The following is a 14,549-nucleotide window of genomic DNA, read 5'->3' on the forward strand; positions in this document are numbered from 1 at the left end:
ATTACGTTTAAAGTTCGATGAAACTTTGCTCGAAGGTCATATTTACGAAACTTGAAACAGTAATTATACATTATGCATAGAAATAGTTTAACTACGTTTACGAGAACTGTAATCCTAGGTTTCAAACATTTAACTAAATATTAACTAAATCGATAAAAGAAGTGAACATTTATTTACTCCGGGTATAGCAGGTACATACGTGTACCTACGTGTACGCAGAATGGTTTAGGTTAGGTTTCAAACATTTAACTAAATATTAACTAAATCGATAAAAGAAGTGAACATTTATTTATTCTGCGTATAGCAGGTACATACGTGTATCTACGTGTACGCAGAATGACTTAGGTTAGTAACAAACATCTTACTAGTCCAGGGTTACTAGAGCCTCGTTACAGTAGCGTACCCTAGTTGGTACCGTGTGTATGTGTACCGAGCTGGCCACTAACGCAAGTTTCAGTCGACCAGGTTTTCAGTTTGTGGGGCAGGGTCGGTGGTTCATAGGTGTATCATGCAGCCGCGAAGTACGGTATTAGAGGAGAAGCAAACGTGTAAGAAGAGCAAGAGGACGGCTTTATCGAGCGGCGACTGCGCCGCAGTGATATTCTTCACACTGCCGCCTATCGGCTGCCAGTCATCCTCCAGAGTCGAGAGTACAGTAATCTCCCTCTTTCTTTCTTTTTTTTTTTCATGTTTTCTCTTATTATTGCCACTTTAGATTTCTTTTTATCTCAACGAACCACTCATTCCCGAATTTTCCGACTCGAAACGCTCGAGTTTAAACGCCAACACACGAAATCCTTCCGACAGCCTCCCCACCTCTTCCCATTCGTTCGGAATACAGAGACACTTGATTTATGTAATTGCGCATCTCGGTAGATTTACTCACTATACTAGAATCGTTAACGCGACGCGTTCCATTTTAGTCGTATCGAGTCTCTGTAAACAGACCCATTGATCAACGCGACAGCTGTCTGTCAGAACCGTAAAGTACAATGATTGGCCACGCGACGTTTCTATCGGAACAATCGAAAAACCGATCGACCACCGTCAAATTGATCGCGAAGGACACCGAAAGCGATTCGGTTTCGATCATCTCTGTGCTTATTTTACCTCATAACCCTTTCTAAAGGGAGACCTTCGTTATTCGACGAGTTCCACTGCCCCGTGCACGCCTTACTTTCCCCCACTATATCTACACCACCGCCCCCTTGCCCCCTACCCTCTCGCCCCCTCTTTTTCATTCTCCCTCTCGGTAGCAAGTACCCCTAGATTCTGGCAACACTTCTTGCTACTGAGACAACGGGACAGTTTTCGTACGGCGCACCCTCCTACCAATAGACTCGGAACGTACGGATCCCCAGCCAGTGCGTTACGCGGTTCGCGTATCCGTTCGCTTAATCGCCCGTTCGTTGCGTGTGCGTGCACAACGTGTTAATTAGGAAAGGTGCCTATAACGTGAAAGTGTTGACTGGATTCATGGCTCTCCCTTAAAGTTCGTTCCAATCGGTTCTCCTGCACAGAATCACCGTAACCGTCGATGCATCTCACCTTGCTCCTTCTTTTTCGTCGCTTCTCACTCGATCACGATAAATCCTCGACACGAAGAGTAATTACGCGAGCCATACGTAAACTTATGCCAGAGCCAAAATTCCTGAACTTTTCAGATAAATGCTGATTTGCTCCCCATAGGTCTTACACGGTACTCTCGAATAGATCTAGAATTTTGTCCTTTTTGGAACCAGTTTCATCGATACAAACAACATGTTTATTTTATCAGGGGATCAAATTAACACTGGACGGGAATTTTTTCAATTGGCCAGAATGGTTTGCAATCAAAAAATAGTGTTTGTTGATTTTTTAATGTATCGATACACCGCTTTCGGGAGTATAATGTTTAACAAATGGCGACCTTGAATATCGTTCGATAACCTACGCGAATTGATACGATTGCAATCATGCTTCTTCTCATAATAGACATTAATTGCTAAATAAGGAAAACAAGAGATTGCATATACTTCGTCTGATTAAAATTTTTGCGATTTATAAATATTACATTTCTCTTAGATTGTTTTCAATTGTTTTAAAGAAATTGTTTATTGAGCCTTCGAGTCGTCGCGACGAAAAGACCGTTTAATTCTATTATTATTTTCTATTTATATCGCGAAACTGTTTCGTTGATCCATAACGTGAATTATCATTTAGTCGAAAATTTGATTTTTGGCAGGATCAGCACACGCAAGACTAGCTTCGATTTTCCATTTGGCAGTCGTCCAACTAATACGGTAAAACCAAAGACGCGAAAAGTTTTTAATTTATCGCCGTAGGGAAAATAACGATTGTACCCTGCATTTCATTCTCTCTACAGACGATGTTCTTTCCACTGTGCATTTAAAACGTCAGGCGAAACCGAGATGAAAAAAAAAATATATAAATCCGTTTGATTGGAAGAAACGAACCATTCCCTTTTAAATTGTTTTATCGTCCGGTAATAACAACACAAAAGCTTCAGTTCCGTAATTACTTATACCGAATAATCGAAATAGTAACATTTAAATATTTTGCATATCTGATTTTATCCGAGCCAGCATTAATTTTGCACGCACGGAACTCGAAATTGTTTATCACGATGAAAAGTCTCCGATCGTTTACAAAGTACGCTCGAGTCGTTTATAATGCAGCCTAGTGGAATAAATGCGCTTTAAAGGCTGCAGGTACATATAGATGGGTCCCAGCGGGGAAAAGTGTAGAAACGCACATGCTTTGACATACTTGAAAAGAGTTTCGTGACAATCTGCTTTATCTCCGTTAACGTATATCTATAAGATTTATGGCACAAACCGTTTTTTTATCTTTCGACTATATTGTCACAAACAGCGAGGAGAGGCAGGCTGCAAAGCGAGTTTTTCATTATTGCTCGAAGAGCATGTTTCTTATGATCGTATGAACGCGCGTTAAATTGGAGAACAGGAGGGATCTGTGTCAACAGAAACGAGTCGGTGGTCTCTGGTAGAGAAACACGGGACATTAAAGTTCGATTAAATTCTGATAAAAATAATATCGAACATGCTGGTGCGAAAATAGTGCATTGGAAGAATCGCGTTTGAGGACTTGCAAGGTTTCAATTAAAGTAATCAAGTAAAGAGGAACTCGTGTGAAACCATCTTCAACGATGATGCTGAAGGAGGGATGCGGTGGCGGGAACGAAGCAAGCTGTTGTCCAACAATAAGACCATCGGGGAGCAAGTTCGAGAGACGAAAGATAAGGGAGGATCGACGAATCGTCTTGGGTGTGACCAGCGATTAAACTGATAGTTTTTATCGTCAATCTACGATTACTTATTGCAGCCCGGGGGAATTTGCGCGCGCTACAACCAACCTGACATCATGGGGAATGGCATGAACAGGGTAAGGAACGTAGTCACGAGCAAACGATCTGATAATCTGTTACGATCGATGAAATATTATAGAATCGCTACCTGGAAAATACATTTGCTATACTATAGATTCCACGAAGAGGAATGCTTGAAAATTCTATCGAATTTAAAAGGTAAAATACCCAGACCTAACCCAATCCTGACCCAGACCTGACTCAACCTGACATCATGGGGAATGGCATGAACGGGATAAGGAACGTAGTCACGAGCAAACGATCTGATAAAATTTCCCTGTTACGATTCGTTTCCATGTTCCGTCTAACCCAGACCTGACCCAGACCTGACCCAACCTGACACCATGGGGAATGGCACGAACAGGGTAAGGAACGTAGTCACGAGCAAACGATCTGATAATCTGTTACGATTCGATCGATGAAATATTATAAAATCCTGGAAAATACATTTGCTATACAATTCTGTTGAATTTAAAAGGTAAAAGGAGGATTACACGCGTAATTACTACAGTATTACAAGTTTATAGCCAGATCTGACCCACAAATGGACGTAAAAGACAAGAATTGATCCCTGACGCAGACTTGACCAGTATTTACGACAATACAGACCTAACCCGATGTAGACGATTTTCTCACACCGGTACCACGATATTACGAGTTTCTAGAACGAACCCAGAACTGACCAAGAAATGGACGAAAAAGACTAGAATTGATTCCTTTTGCTTGTTACGTACGGTTCGCTGGTGCTTCTGATATGCTAATGGCGCACGTGCTTTCGCAACATTTGGTTTCATTATTTTAAATATATGCGTCGGATCATTAGATTGTTGCGACGACCTGAATACGAGGATCGAAATTTCAGTAGTATTTCTGGTAGTCGGTCAGACCGATTTAAACTGTTGTAAAGCGTAAACATCGGGGGCGAATCGCGAACTTGTTGGCCCATTTGTCGATGGTTTAATGGCCATTGTCGATGCATAGAACGCGAGACGGGGGGTACACGGTTAAGATTTTAATCGATGGTCCCGATGAAAAGTTAAGAGCTGGCAGCATTGTTCCCGGCGTTCGACTAGAGACACCTCATTTAAGAATGCAGCATCGATTAAACGATTATACACCCTGTCTCGACATGTTCTACTCGTTCGAGTGATCATCTACGCCGATGAATGATTAACAACGGAGCACCTGCATTGAAAAGCTGTTCTATCGATTTTTTCAATGCTATCTCGAGCACCACTAGACTCATCTCCTCGCGTTTAATTGCAACAGGAACCGTCGCGTCGATGGAGAAACGCGAATTATCGTCCCCGTGCGTGTTCAGGCATTGCTCATTACGAAGTCGAGAGCACCGGGAAACGATTCTGGCGATCAGATTGAATACATAAACGCGTTTTTCCCGTGACGCTTCGCGAATCACACGAATCACCGATCGCGCTTACGACTTGTTAGACGCGCATGAAACTTTTATTACGATTACGTGTTGTGTGTTTCGTTGTCTATAGGTCCTACCCGGCCTTTATATCGGGAATTATCATGACAGTAAGGACGCTGATCAATTGGAGCGATTCGAGATCACGCACATACTGGCGATCCACGATACCGCGCGTCGATTGCATTCCGTAAGCGCGCGAGATTATCTCTTTTTAACGAGACTGCCTGGTCACCGTTTTATTTAATCAATTGTTTGTAGGACAAACATTATTTATGCATTATGGCGGCGGATAGTCCGGATCAAAATTTGTCACAGTACTTTTCCTTGTGCAACGACTTTATACACGCAGCACGTCTACGCGGCGGGAACGTCTTGATACACTGGTGCGTACAGCTTTTCTAAAACGTTTAATTTCTAAAGGTACAAGCAATAGTACTTGGCAGGTGTGTGTAGTCACACTTGTAAAAATAACCGAAGGAATATAGATCTTGTTGTATCGTTTAATCCTTTAAATACGAATCGTTTCGATTGCATGACGCAGCCTGTGTATGCAATCTCCGCTCTTTAACGATCAATTAACAATCTAATTTCCATCCCAGAAACGTTCACGTAACGATATTCGGTTTCAGCTTAGCCGGTATGTCAAGAAGCGTCACGGTAGCAGTGGCCTATATCATGAGTACCACCAATCTTTCATGGAAAGAGGCACTCAAAGTCGTCAGAGTGGGTCGTTCCATTGCCAATCCAAACGTCGGATTTCAGCAACAGCTTAAAGATTTCGAATCCAGTCGATTGCACGAGGTATCAAAGATTCTTGTTAAAAACTACTAACCCTTTTAATTGCTGTAAACTGAACATATTCAAAAGATGGTTCTAATTAAAGAAATGTAACTTGGAAGTAACTATATGAACACCGTATGCTGTCAATCAATGTATCCTGACACGTGGAACCTACTTATGTGGTCGATCGAGGGCACAAAAACAATGGTAAAAGTTCATACAAACACGTGGCGTATTTAGCCTTGTTCCCGCGTTATAGCTAGGCAATTATTAACATAAACTGTGCTAGAATAATTAATTTTTTCGATAAATTCTTGTTTTCCTTAACGAGATATTAACAAATCTTACATAAATTACAAGAATTATTGTATAGTATATTTTCTCTTGGATGTTGTAGCTCGTGAGTGATTTATGCACGACGGGCCACTGTTCTATTTCTGTCGAGTAGCCAGACAGTTCTTGGACGAAAGATTTTCTAGCAGATAAATAGTTCCCGAGGGATCCATTGCTTTGGCCTCCCAGTTCGTCAGACTCGAATCCGCTGGACTTTTATTTTTCGGGTCACTTGAGAACATTTGCTCATTCAATATCAGTATTTGGGCCGAAGGGTTTCTTCTAAGCAGTCCCACATTACTGGGAACACAAAGGTGGCTATAACTTGGGAATAAGGTCAAATATAGCACATGTTTATGTGAAACTTTTTCCATATTGCTCTTTTGTTCTTGATCGACCGCTGAAGTAACTTATACTTATAAGAATTGTATAAGTATATTGTATTGCTTAACAGATTGAGCAACTCTAAAGAAATACGATTGTGATCGAAGAATTTAACAAGACGATCTCTTCTGATTAACATAGGAACGACGTAGGTTGAAGGAACGATTTCCAAGCTTACCACTCGCGGAATCCGATGCAGAAGTGTGTCGTACCACTTTAAGAAATTACGAAACCATGGCATTGGCACGAGAAGTGTGTGAAGGGAAATGTGCCATGGGTCGTCCTTGTCCGACTGGACTGTGTAGGCAACCTTCCAAAAGGTTCGTTACTTTTTCCTACGAAAGCATCAGATTCCAGACTATTCATCCTTCTTATTCTTTTCTGCGTTTAGAAGTCCAAGAAGGAAGGCTTCCACAGGCAGTACCAGTAGCTTGACCACCGGAAGAACGCCACCACAAACACCAAGAATGCTACCGTCTGCACCACCCTCGCCAGCCATGCATAGATCGACCAGTGTACTCTCGTCGAGACCAAGAAGCGGACCTGCTGGGTTACATTATTACACCGGCTCCGCGCCACCTTCCAGGTAACGTTATTCCCTAACATTAAATAAGTGACCTCAGAGAAATACTGTTCTACAAATTAAATTTGTTTTCTGCTTTACCAGATCCACTAGGTGATTCTTGTAGAGCTCCCAAACACGAATCTGGAAACGGAATTGCTGTATCACCCTCAGGGGTATTACGCGAAAACTGAAAACATCAGAAAGTTCCACTTACTCTTAAAAGTTAGAGGAGGGATTCCTGAATATGCTAACGTCGTTTGAACGGTTGCAAATGACCGCCTAGCCCTATAAGAATCACCTAGTGGATATGGCAAAACAAAATTCGTGTCAAACAATTATAATCGTTTCTTTGTTGCTATAAATACCTCAACGTTTGCACCCAACTGACTGGTTGTTCGATGTTTCAGGGCAGTGTCGAGGGTCGACCTGTCGGGGGCGGTGGCCTGCAGCAGTAGCAGCACAAGTTTGCAATCGATGGGTAGATCGGGCATGTCCGGGAGTAATTGGAGGCTGACGGCAGGATCCGCGCCGAATACACCAAGACCAACGCCACCGGTTTCCCCGCAGCGTTGGTCAAGACGATCATCCAGTCGACAGACGCCCCAATTGCCAGTCTCTTCCGAAACTCCATCCTCGACGACGTAGCATATGCGGAACTTTGCTTCGTTCTCGACTTTGCCCGAGTAATGACGGAGTCGATTCGCTCGTGGGACGAGTTAATTGCACAAGAAACGTCTTACAAAGAGTGAACCCGTCGTCAGACGTCCGACGAAGCTTGCAGCGATGCTAACGTAACGTCGGGACGCTTCCTCGAACGGACACGGCTTGCATATCAGAAAGCTTCAAACAGCGTTCAACGCCAGCTTGCCATTTAATTGCTAACGCAGCCTGTGAACAAAGATAGAAACGTTAAGAAAGCTATCAAGAACAGAAACCAAGTTACGAACTGAAGCTCGATTCCGAGAGCTGTTAAGATTAAGAGCTTAGCGTTCAGTGGATTCCTTAGTCGATAAACTGTGACGTTAGTTGATAAACTGGAACAAAGATGCGTCTGTTACCATAGTAGGGATATCGATGAAACTAACGTGCTACCGTTTATTGCACCCGTTCTTGGGATTTTATGGTTGTTTCTACTTTCATTAGTTAATTAGCAGACTAACGAACGGTTTTATCAGTCGACTCAAGCTCGAAAATTGTTGTTTTCGGTCGAACGCTCGCGCGGCTGCTTTTGTATTATAGTAAGTTTCTTCAAGCAACCGAACAACGCACGCGACATCGCACAAGATACTATCTTTTCGATCACAGCGAAAGCAAACGCGATCATCGAAAAAGTCTCACCGTCTGAGCAAGGGAACGGATTTCGGATAATTAGACGCGATGTACGAGGCGTTGGATCCAGAAAATAAGTTCCGATTGATTATTAAAAAAGATCGGGAATAGATTTTTTCTCTTTTACGTTCTTCGTGTGTACCTTGAACCATTTTTCTACATGGTTCCCATTGTTATTCAGATCCGGCGTGACACAATTTCGTTGAGAAGCGTCACCAAATCATTATCACGACCTTCGTTAAAGTTCCTAATCCATCTTCTTACTATTGAATCATATCTTTACGATATATTCGCGCGTTCGTAAGCATTGCAAAGCTGACGATTGTACAATTTCAAAAGAGAACTCACTTTTTGGATACGCCTCGTACGATTTTTAACTTGCGCGTGATACAGTAATCACCGACAATCTTGCGTACGATTGTACATAGACACAACGTGACCTCAATCGTATTCTCTTCGTAAAGACCGAACCTCTCGTTAATTAGCATGTTTTTTAAAAGCGCGCGATTGAAAGTTATCGTCTATAAGAGAGACGGAGACGCGAAGGATAACAATTAGCAGATATACATACACGTATATACGTATATCGAATTGTCCAAACGTATAAAAGTTTACCAGTAGAGGCACCCAAGTACTTTTCCAATATTATTAACGAAACGTAGAAGAATTCGCTGCTAGACGGTCAGAAAATCGCCGTGTTTCTAAACGCAAAAATTATTTTTATAGCACTGTGATACAGTGCACGATAATCTTTGCGTACGGAAACGTTCGTACGAGCGTCTCCTGTTAAATTCATCGGTCAGAAATTAACGATAATACCGTGCAATTTTTTAGCACCAATGCACCATCGGGTTTGCACACTCGAACGTAGAATATGTACAATTCGCGGATGAACTGCTTGAATCGTATAAGTTTTCATCGGGGCGCGTTGATTGTGTTCACGGTTTCTAGAAAAGCAATTCGCGCGAGTACAATTGTAGCCAGCTTTCCAGCCGGGAAAGCGAAGGGAATAAAGTATTGATAAGATTTTTGTCGAGATCGAATACCCGGAGGTCTGGAATCTTTGAAAAGTGACTCGACCATCCGACGAAAGACAAGAGAAGAACGCGAGTCGTTGTTCCTCGAATCGTTCCATTTCAGTTTGTTCGCAAACCGTCCATTGCAATTGTTGGATTTGTAGCGAAACCACGCTATTTAGCGCAAGTTGTTAATCCAAATGAAACCATATACATATATACGAATATATACATACATATACTCGAGGCGTGGATGTTAGTAAATGCGTTTTGTGCACAGGAAGTGTCGGATTATTATTCCATTAACCGCTCAAGGCCATTTCAGCCACTAAGATTTAGTCGAAAGATTTCTAAAGTGATACTTTACTCTTAGGCATCGATACTATTCGGATAAATCAGTTGAATAGTTGAGTAGCGTTACCATTGTTAAGAACGAAGAACGTAATCGTCTCGACTTTTGCTGTATTTGTCAACAACACTCGTAGGCTAGAAGAGTTGAGTTAATATTTTGAAATTTTTAATGCTTAAATCTTGCAAAAATTATTGAACAACTAACATTCTACAACGTAATCGTACTTGTTGTCCCTTACGGTTTGCACTTGGTTTCCTCAAAAGAAAATGCACGTTCCAAAGTGTAGATTTCCCTTGTAAATAGATAGATAACTGCAATGTGTTCTGGATCTGCAAGTTCTGGAACTTACGTTGAGCTGCAGTCCTGAAACTAAAGAACGATGTGATTTATCAAAAGTTAAAGACTCTCGACTGTTTGGTTCTATAATATATATTTTTAAACGCACTGTAAAGCACCATTATCTAGATGATCAGCCTCTTTCCATGTGCATAATACGCGTTTATTACCAAACACCTTGTATGCATACACACTCGGTAGGCATACGTTGTTACAAATGGGGATTTCAGAAAATTTTATAACTTGTTGGCAATGGTGATTATTATGCGACTATGTCGTACATTAAGTAGACAAATTGTTACAATTATTTCATGCACCGAAGTACGATTCACCGACGAACGAGACAGCAAGTGTTTGCGAACGGATCACCGATCTCATCTCTCCCGTCGTCAAAGCGTATTTAATCGATTCGCATGATAGAATCATTTATTTTTCTAGAACCATTCGATTTCTCATAGCGTAAAATGAAGAATCAATTAGTAAGTAGACATTTAAAGCGCTGTTAAAAGTATGAAAGGCGCACGTTTCATTCGATTTTTTAGCGTTATTCAATCCGAAGGATGATTTTAACAGTTTATCAGCGAGGATTTAGCTGATGTTACATCGTTAAAGTCACTTTCTCAATGTGAAGCTGCATTCTTTCGGATAGTCTGATCATTAGTCCCACCAAACCGATCAAATTAATTGACCGCTCCCATTTTTCGTTTATTTTCTTTTCTTTTTCTTTTATTAATCGTTTAAATTAAATGTTGATCAAGCAATAATATATATATATATAAAAAATGATCTAAATTAATTTCATCGGTCTTGGTTGGTTCAGTTATCGTTTTGATCGGCTCAAGAGAATACAGCGGTGATAATGTTAAAAATTCACAAAATATTTTTTATAAACTTATTGTTTTCAAGGTTTTGCTCGATATTGACATATCGCTGTTATATTAATTAAATATATATTTAAATATACACAAATACACATAGGACAAAGAAACGCATTAAGTAGGGAGGAATACTCTACGAATCGCAAGCAATCTTGGGTTCTGTTTTTCCATCTTAGAATTTTGCGCCAAATGAACAACGTTGTATTAACCCTTTACTGCGTCAACTATTTTTAAGAATAAACAAATTCTGTTGGATAGAAAATGGCACAAGAATTATAAGAATAATGCTTAAGAAATTATTTCTTACCAATATTTATGTATATACAGGGTGTTCGGCCAACCCTGAGGAAAAATTTAATGAGAGCTTCTAGAGGCCAAAATAAGACAAAAATGAAGAATACCAATTTGTTGATTGAGGCTTCGTTAAAAAGTTATTAACGTTTAAAGTTCTGCCTGTAGAACGGCAATCTGAGAACAACTGCGCATGCGTGATAGTGGTTCTCATTCACAAAACTGTAAGACTGTCGATACGTCAGTAAGTAGAGTTTCTCATACTGAATGAGAACCACTATCACGAATGCACAGTTGTTCTCAAATTGTCGTTCTACAGGCAGAACTTTAAACGTTAATAACTTTTTAACAAAGCCTCAATCAACAAATTACTATTCTTGATTTTCGACTTATTTTGGCCCCAAGAATCTCCCATTAAAATTTTTCCCAGGGGTGACCAAACACACCGTATATGGTACAGTTGTGGTACAGTATGGTACAAGATATTGTGATGAAAAAAAGAAACTGTACGATTAGACTGTGTGTAAACAAATAACAATTTCTATTAATAATCTAAACGTACATCAAATAAAAAATTTAGTATGTGTCATATACATGATATGCCATGCGGTAAGAGGTTAATATGATTATAACAGGCGATCAAGGATTCGACATATTCGTAAAAATATTTTCTATTTTCTATTGAATGCTTGAGCTACCACTACTTTCGGTTATGACTGCGAAAATAAAACACATTAAAATGAAAGAAAAAAGTACCAGAAAACCGTCTTCTAAATCAAGCAGTAATTCGATTTACGCTTATACATATAGGGTAACTTTCGAAATCAATTTAAAGTCGCTGCAAAAGATAATCCAACAAGTATCATCGTTCGATCCTTTTCTACGAAACATTAAACACGGTTAAAACAATTACAATGTACATTTCTGGACAAAATTAAATTTGAAATATTTTTGAAACGTTCCAAAGCGACTTGTCCGAGCTTCAAAAGTTATCTTTCTGTTGTGAGTTCGTGCTCATTACATATTGATATGTTTTTGTTAATTAGGTTATGTAATCATATTTTCTCAAACTTTCTATCGTCAAATGTTTTATATTTTCTATAAAACTGCATAAAATTTGCTCTAAGCATGGCGTATTATTTTGAAACATTTCTGTCGTGGAAACGGTTTCATATTTTTCAAGCAATTCAATCTCACTTTCGTTTCACGATTTCTTTAAATATATCGAAAAATTCGAGGGCTTTCAATAGATTCTAAGAACTGTTGAAAACATGTAAAACGTCTCCAATGATTTATGAAATATAACTGGGAAAACTTTTGGTATATATCTATAACACTTTAATAAAATTTCTGCCGCTTCTTAAAACAAGTTTGCAATGTTTTTCTTTCTAAGTAATAAAAGTGAATTCGTTTATATTTGCCAAGATTTATAAAAAAACAAACCATATTTGCCTCGTATATTTTAATAATAAAATATTTTTGAATGTTTCCCCATGATGTCCTCGATGCACCGGAAATTCATTCTATTCTCGCACACTATGACAAACCACACGACATACGTGAACTCTTGCAGTCGAGGAAGCCAAACTGAAATAGTTTCTATTGCGTCTAGAAAACACCACCAACGTCTACTTTTGGACAAATGTAATACGTATTCGTTCTTTCTACTTTCCTTTGTGCATGCACATAGTTTCCCATCGCAATAAGCGTAATATACACTTGAAATTATATGCATTAGTCTATTTCCATACTTTATTTTTATAATGAAGAAGGAATCTACTATTGCATGAAAGTCTGTGTCGCCATCTACGGCAAAACGCCCAAGCTCAATGCTAAATGGCGTTCCAAATATAATAGAGTCTAGTTCAGAGTTTCAGACTGATTATATGTTTGTATTCGGAAGTGATACAAACAATTTAACATCGTTTAAAATAAATCATGCCTTCTCGAAGCGAAGATATTTTAAAAGGTTTTCAAGTGTATCCTTTTTTTAATATATTAACGTGTATATCTCTTTCAAATAAACCACAATCTAGCTTGACAGTTTATAGGTTGGAATAAACTGTGGAACTTGTCTCACGTATTTCGGTCTTACAACATTTATAGAATTAGTTTCCTTGACCGTCATTTATTACAGAAACTGGATGAATTTACGAGATGCTGACAATGGTAAAATATTATGGCAGGCAAACGATGATTTGTTAGTATGACAAATTGTAAATGTCGTTACAATATAAGATGCTTTCTAGATAATGAAACGAATTGTTTAAAGGTCCGTGCCTGAAGTAGAACATGAAGCAAGAGTGCCTAAAAAAATTCTAAAATGTCGAGCAGTGTCGCGGGAAATTAATTTCAGTTCTGCTGAACCAATGGAAAGATTTAGGTTAGAACAGAAAGTGTTATTTAAAGGACGCTGTCTGGAGGAATGGTTTTTCGAATTTGGTTTTGTAATACCTAACAGTACAAACACATGGCAAAGTGCTTTTCAAGCAGCACCAGAAAGTCAAATGATGCCTGCTGATGTGTTAAAGTAAAGTTTGCACATATCATAATCATTAAAGTTTACATTTAAGTAGTAAGAATTTTAATTAACTCTTCTTTATGTCTAGTGGCAATGTTGTAATAGAGACAAAGTTTTTTGATGATGATCTATTGGTTTCTACAAGCAAAGTCCGTCTGTTCTATATCTAAACGTTTTCATTTTATCCTGATAATGGGTCCAACAAATGTGTTTCAATGTGCACTCAGGATGGAATACTAGAAACAATAATTTTAAGTAAAGTTTGTATCAAGCATTTTACTTTATGCACCTACTGTGATACGCATGTGCTAAATGTCTTTCCACAAAAACCTGACAGTGAGAGCACCATTTCTGTTTAAAATAAAGTCAATGAAGACTTATTGTGGTAACACTCAAACTGTGAGACACCTTTAAGGCACAATGCATTTTTATTTATTAACTATGAACAGACATCGTAAATTTTGTACATATTGTAATACGCTATGCTAATCTAATAAAGATATATATATGAAAACTATATGTTTTGAATTAGACATTCCGAATATAACTAAATCTTCAATCGGATTTTACATTTATTCTTTCAGATTTATAGATGTTTAGAAACAATTACTTCAGAACAGACTTGACGAACTTCTTCGTCGCGACTCGCACGACTTCCCCTTGAATTAGTCGATTCCCCCAACATAAAAAATGCAAGTGACGACAGTGTAAGACATTTCTATCCGCCACTTGTAACTAGAGTTAAACAAAACTTCAAAACAGTTATTCGTTTGAAAAATCGTTCAACATATTATGATCTGTTTCCTTTAGTTTAATTTTTACAATCTATGCCCGCAATATAAGAAATGTTACAAACTTTCCCGTCCCCGACTCGACCCGACTGAAATTTCAGGACCTGCACACCCCCAGCTATTACCATTTAAAAAAAATAATTATTGAACATT

At 39.1% G+C, this 14,549-nt stretch overlaps 2 protein-coding genes across 7 annotated transcripts; both read left to right on the top strand.

Annotated features, from left to right (window-relative positions):
* The first annotated feature begins 308 nt into the window (after nucleotides 1-308).
* LOC143349317 (dual specificity protein phosphatase 22-B) lies at nucleotides 309-9,462 on the top strand. 6 transcript variants are annotated; one of them, XM_076780478.1, is made up of 8 exons: nucleotides 1,220-1,444; nucleotides 2,875-3,405; nucleotides 4,891-5,007; nucleotides 5,079-5,203; nucleotides 5,450-5,621; nucleotides 6,459-6,637; nucleotides 6,709-6,903; nucleotides 7,290-9,462. In XM_076780478.1, exons 2-8 carry the CDS (start codon nucleotides 3,385-3,387, stop codon nucleotides 7,525-7,527), a joined length of 1,047 nt encoding a protein of 348 aa, XP_076636593.1. In that variant the 5' UTR covers nucleotides 1,220-1,444; nucleotides 2,875-3,384; the 3' UTR covers nucleotides 7,528-9,462. The 6 variants fall into 6 exon arrangements, with proteins under 6 accessions (XP_076636596.1, XP_076636593.1, XP_076636594.1 ...); XM_076780479.1 differs by having other exon boundaries at nucleotides 2,968-3,405; XM_076780477.1 differs by lacking the exon at nucleotides 1,220-1,444 and adding an exon at nucleotides 2,070-2,282.
* A 3,095-nt stretch (nucleotides 9,463-12,557) lies between these two features.
* Prbp (Prenyl-binding protein) lies at nucleotides 12,558-14,284 on the top strand. Its single transcript, XM_076780492.1, has 4 exons — nucleotides 12,558-13,063; nucleotides 13,222-13,284; nucleotides 13,357-13,614; nucleotides 13,694-14,284. Exons 1-4 carry the CDS (start codon nucleotides 13,023-13,025, stop codon nucleotides 13,773-13,775), a joined length of 444 nt encoding a protein of 147 aa, XP_076636607.1. The 5' UTR covers nucleotides 12,558-13,022; the 3' UTR covers nucleotides 13,776-14,284.
* Nucleotides 14,285-14,549: the final 265 nt, after the last annotated feature.

Source organism: Colletes latitarsis, chromosome 13 (assembly GCF_051014445.1).
Source record: "Colletes latitarsis isolate SP2378_abdomen chromosome 13, iyColLati1, whole genome shotgun sequence".
NCBI lineage: Eukaryota > Metazoa > Arthropoda > Insecta > Hymenoptera > Colletidae > Colletes > Colletes latitarsis.

Excerpts from the sequence above, each read along its gene's own strand:
- Prbp (XM_076780492.1), top strand. The coding sequence starts at position 13,023 with ATGCCTTCTCGAAGCGAAGATATTTTAAAAGGTTTTCAAGT. Across the intron at positions 13,064-13,221 it reads ATTTTAAAAGGTTTTCAAGT|AAACTGGATGAATTTACGAG; the intron begins GTATCCTTTTTT and ends CATTTATTACAG. Across the intron at positions 13,615-13,693 it reads ATGCCTGCTGATGTGTTAAA|TGGCAATGTTGTAATAGAGA; the intron begins GTAAAGTTTGCA and ends CTTTATGTCTAG.
- LOC143349317 (XM_076780478.1), top strand. The coding sequence starts at position 3,385 with ATGGGGAATGGCATGAACAGG. Across the intron at positions 5,204-5,449 it reads GGGAACGTCTTGATACACTG|CTTAGCCGGTATGTCAAGAA; the intron begins GTGCGTACAGCT and ends ATTCGGTTTCAG. Across the intron at positions 6,638-6,708 it reads TGTAGGCAACCTTCCAAAAG|AAGTCCAAGAAGGAAGGCTT; the intron begins GTTCGTTACTTT and ends TTCTGCGTTTAG.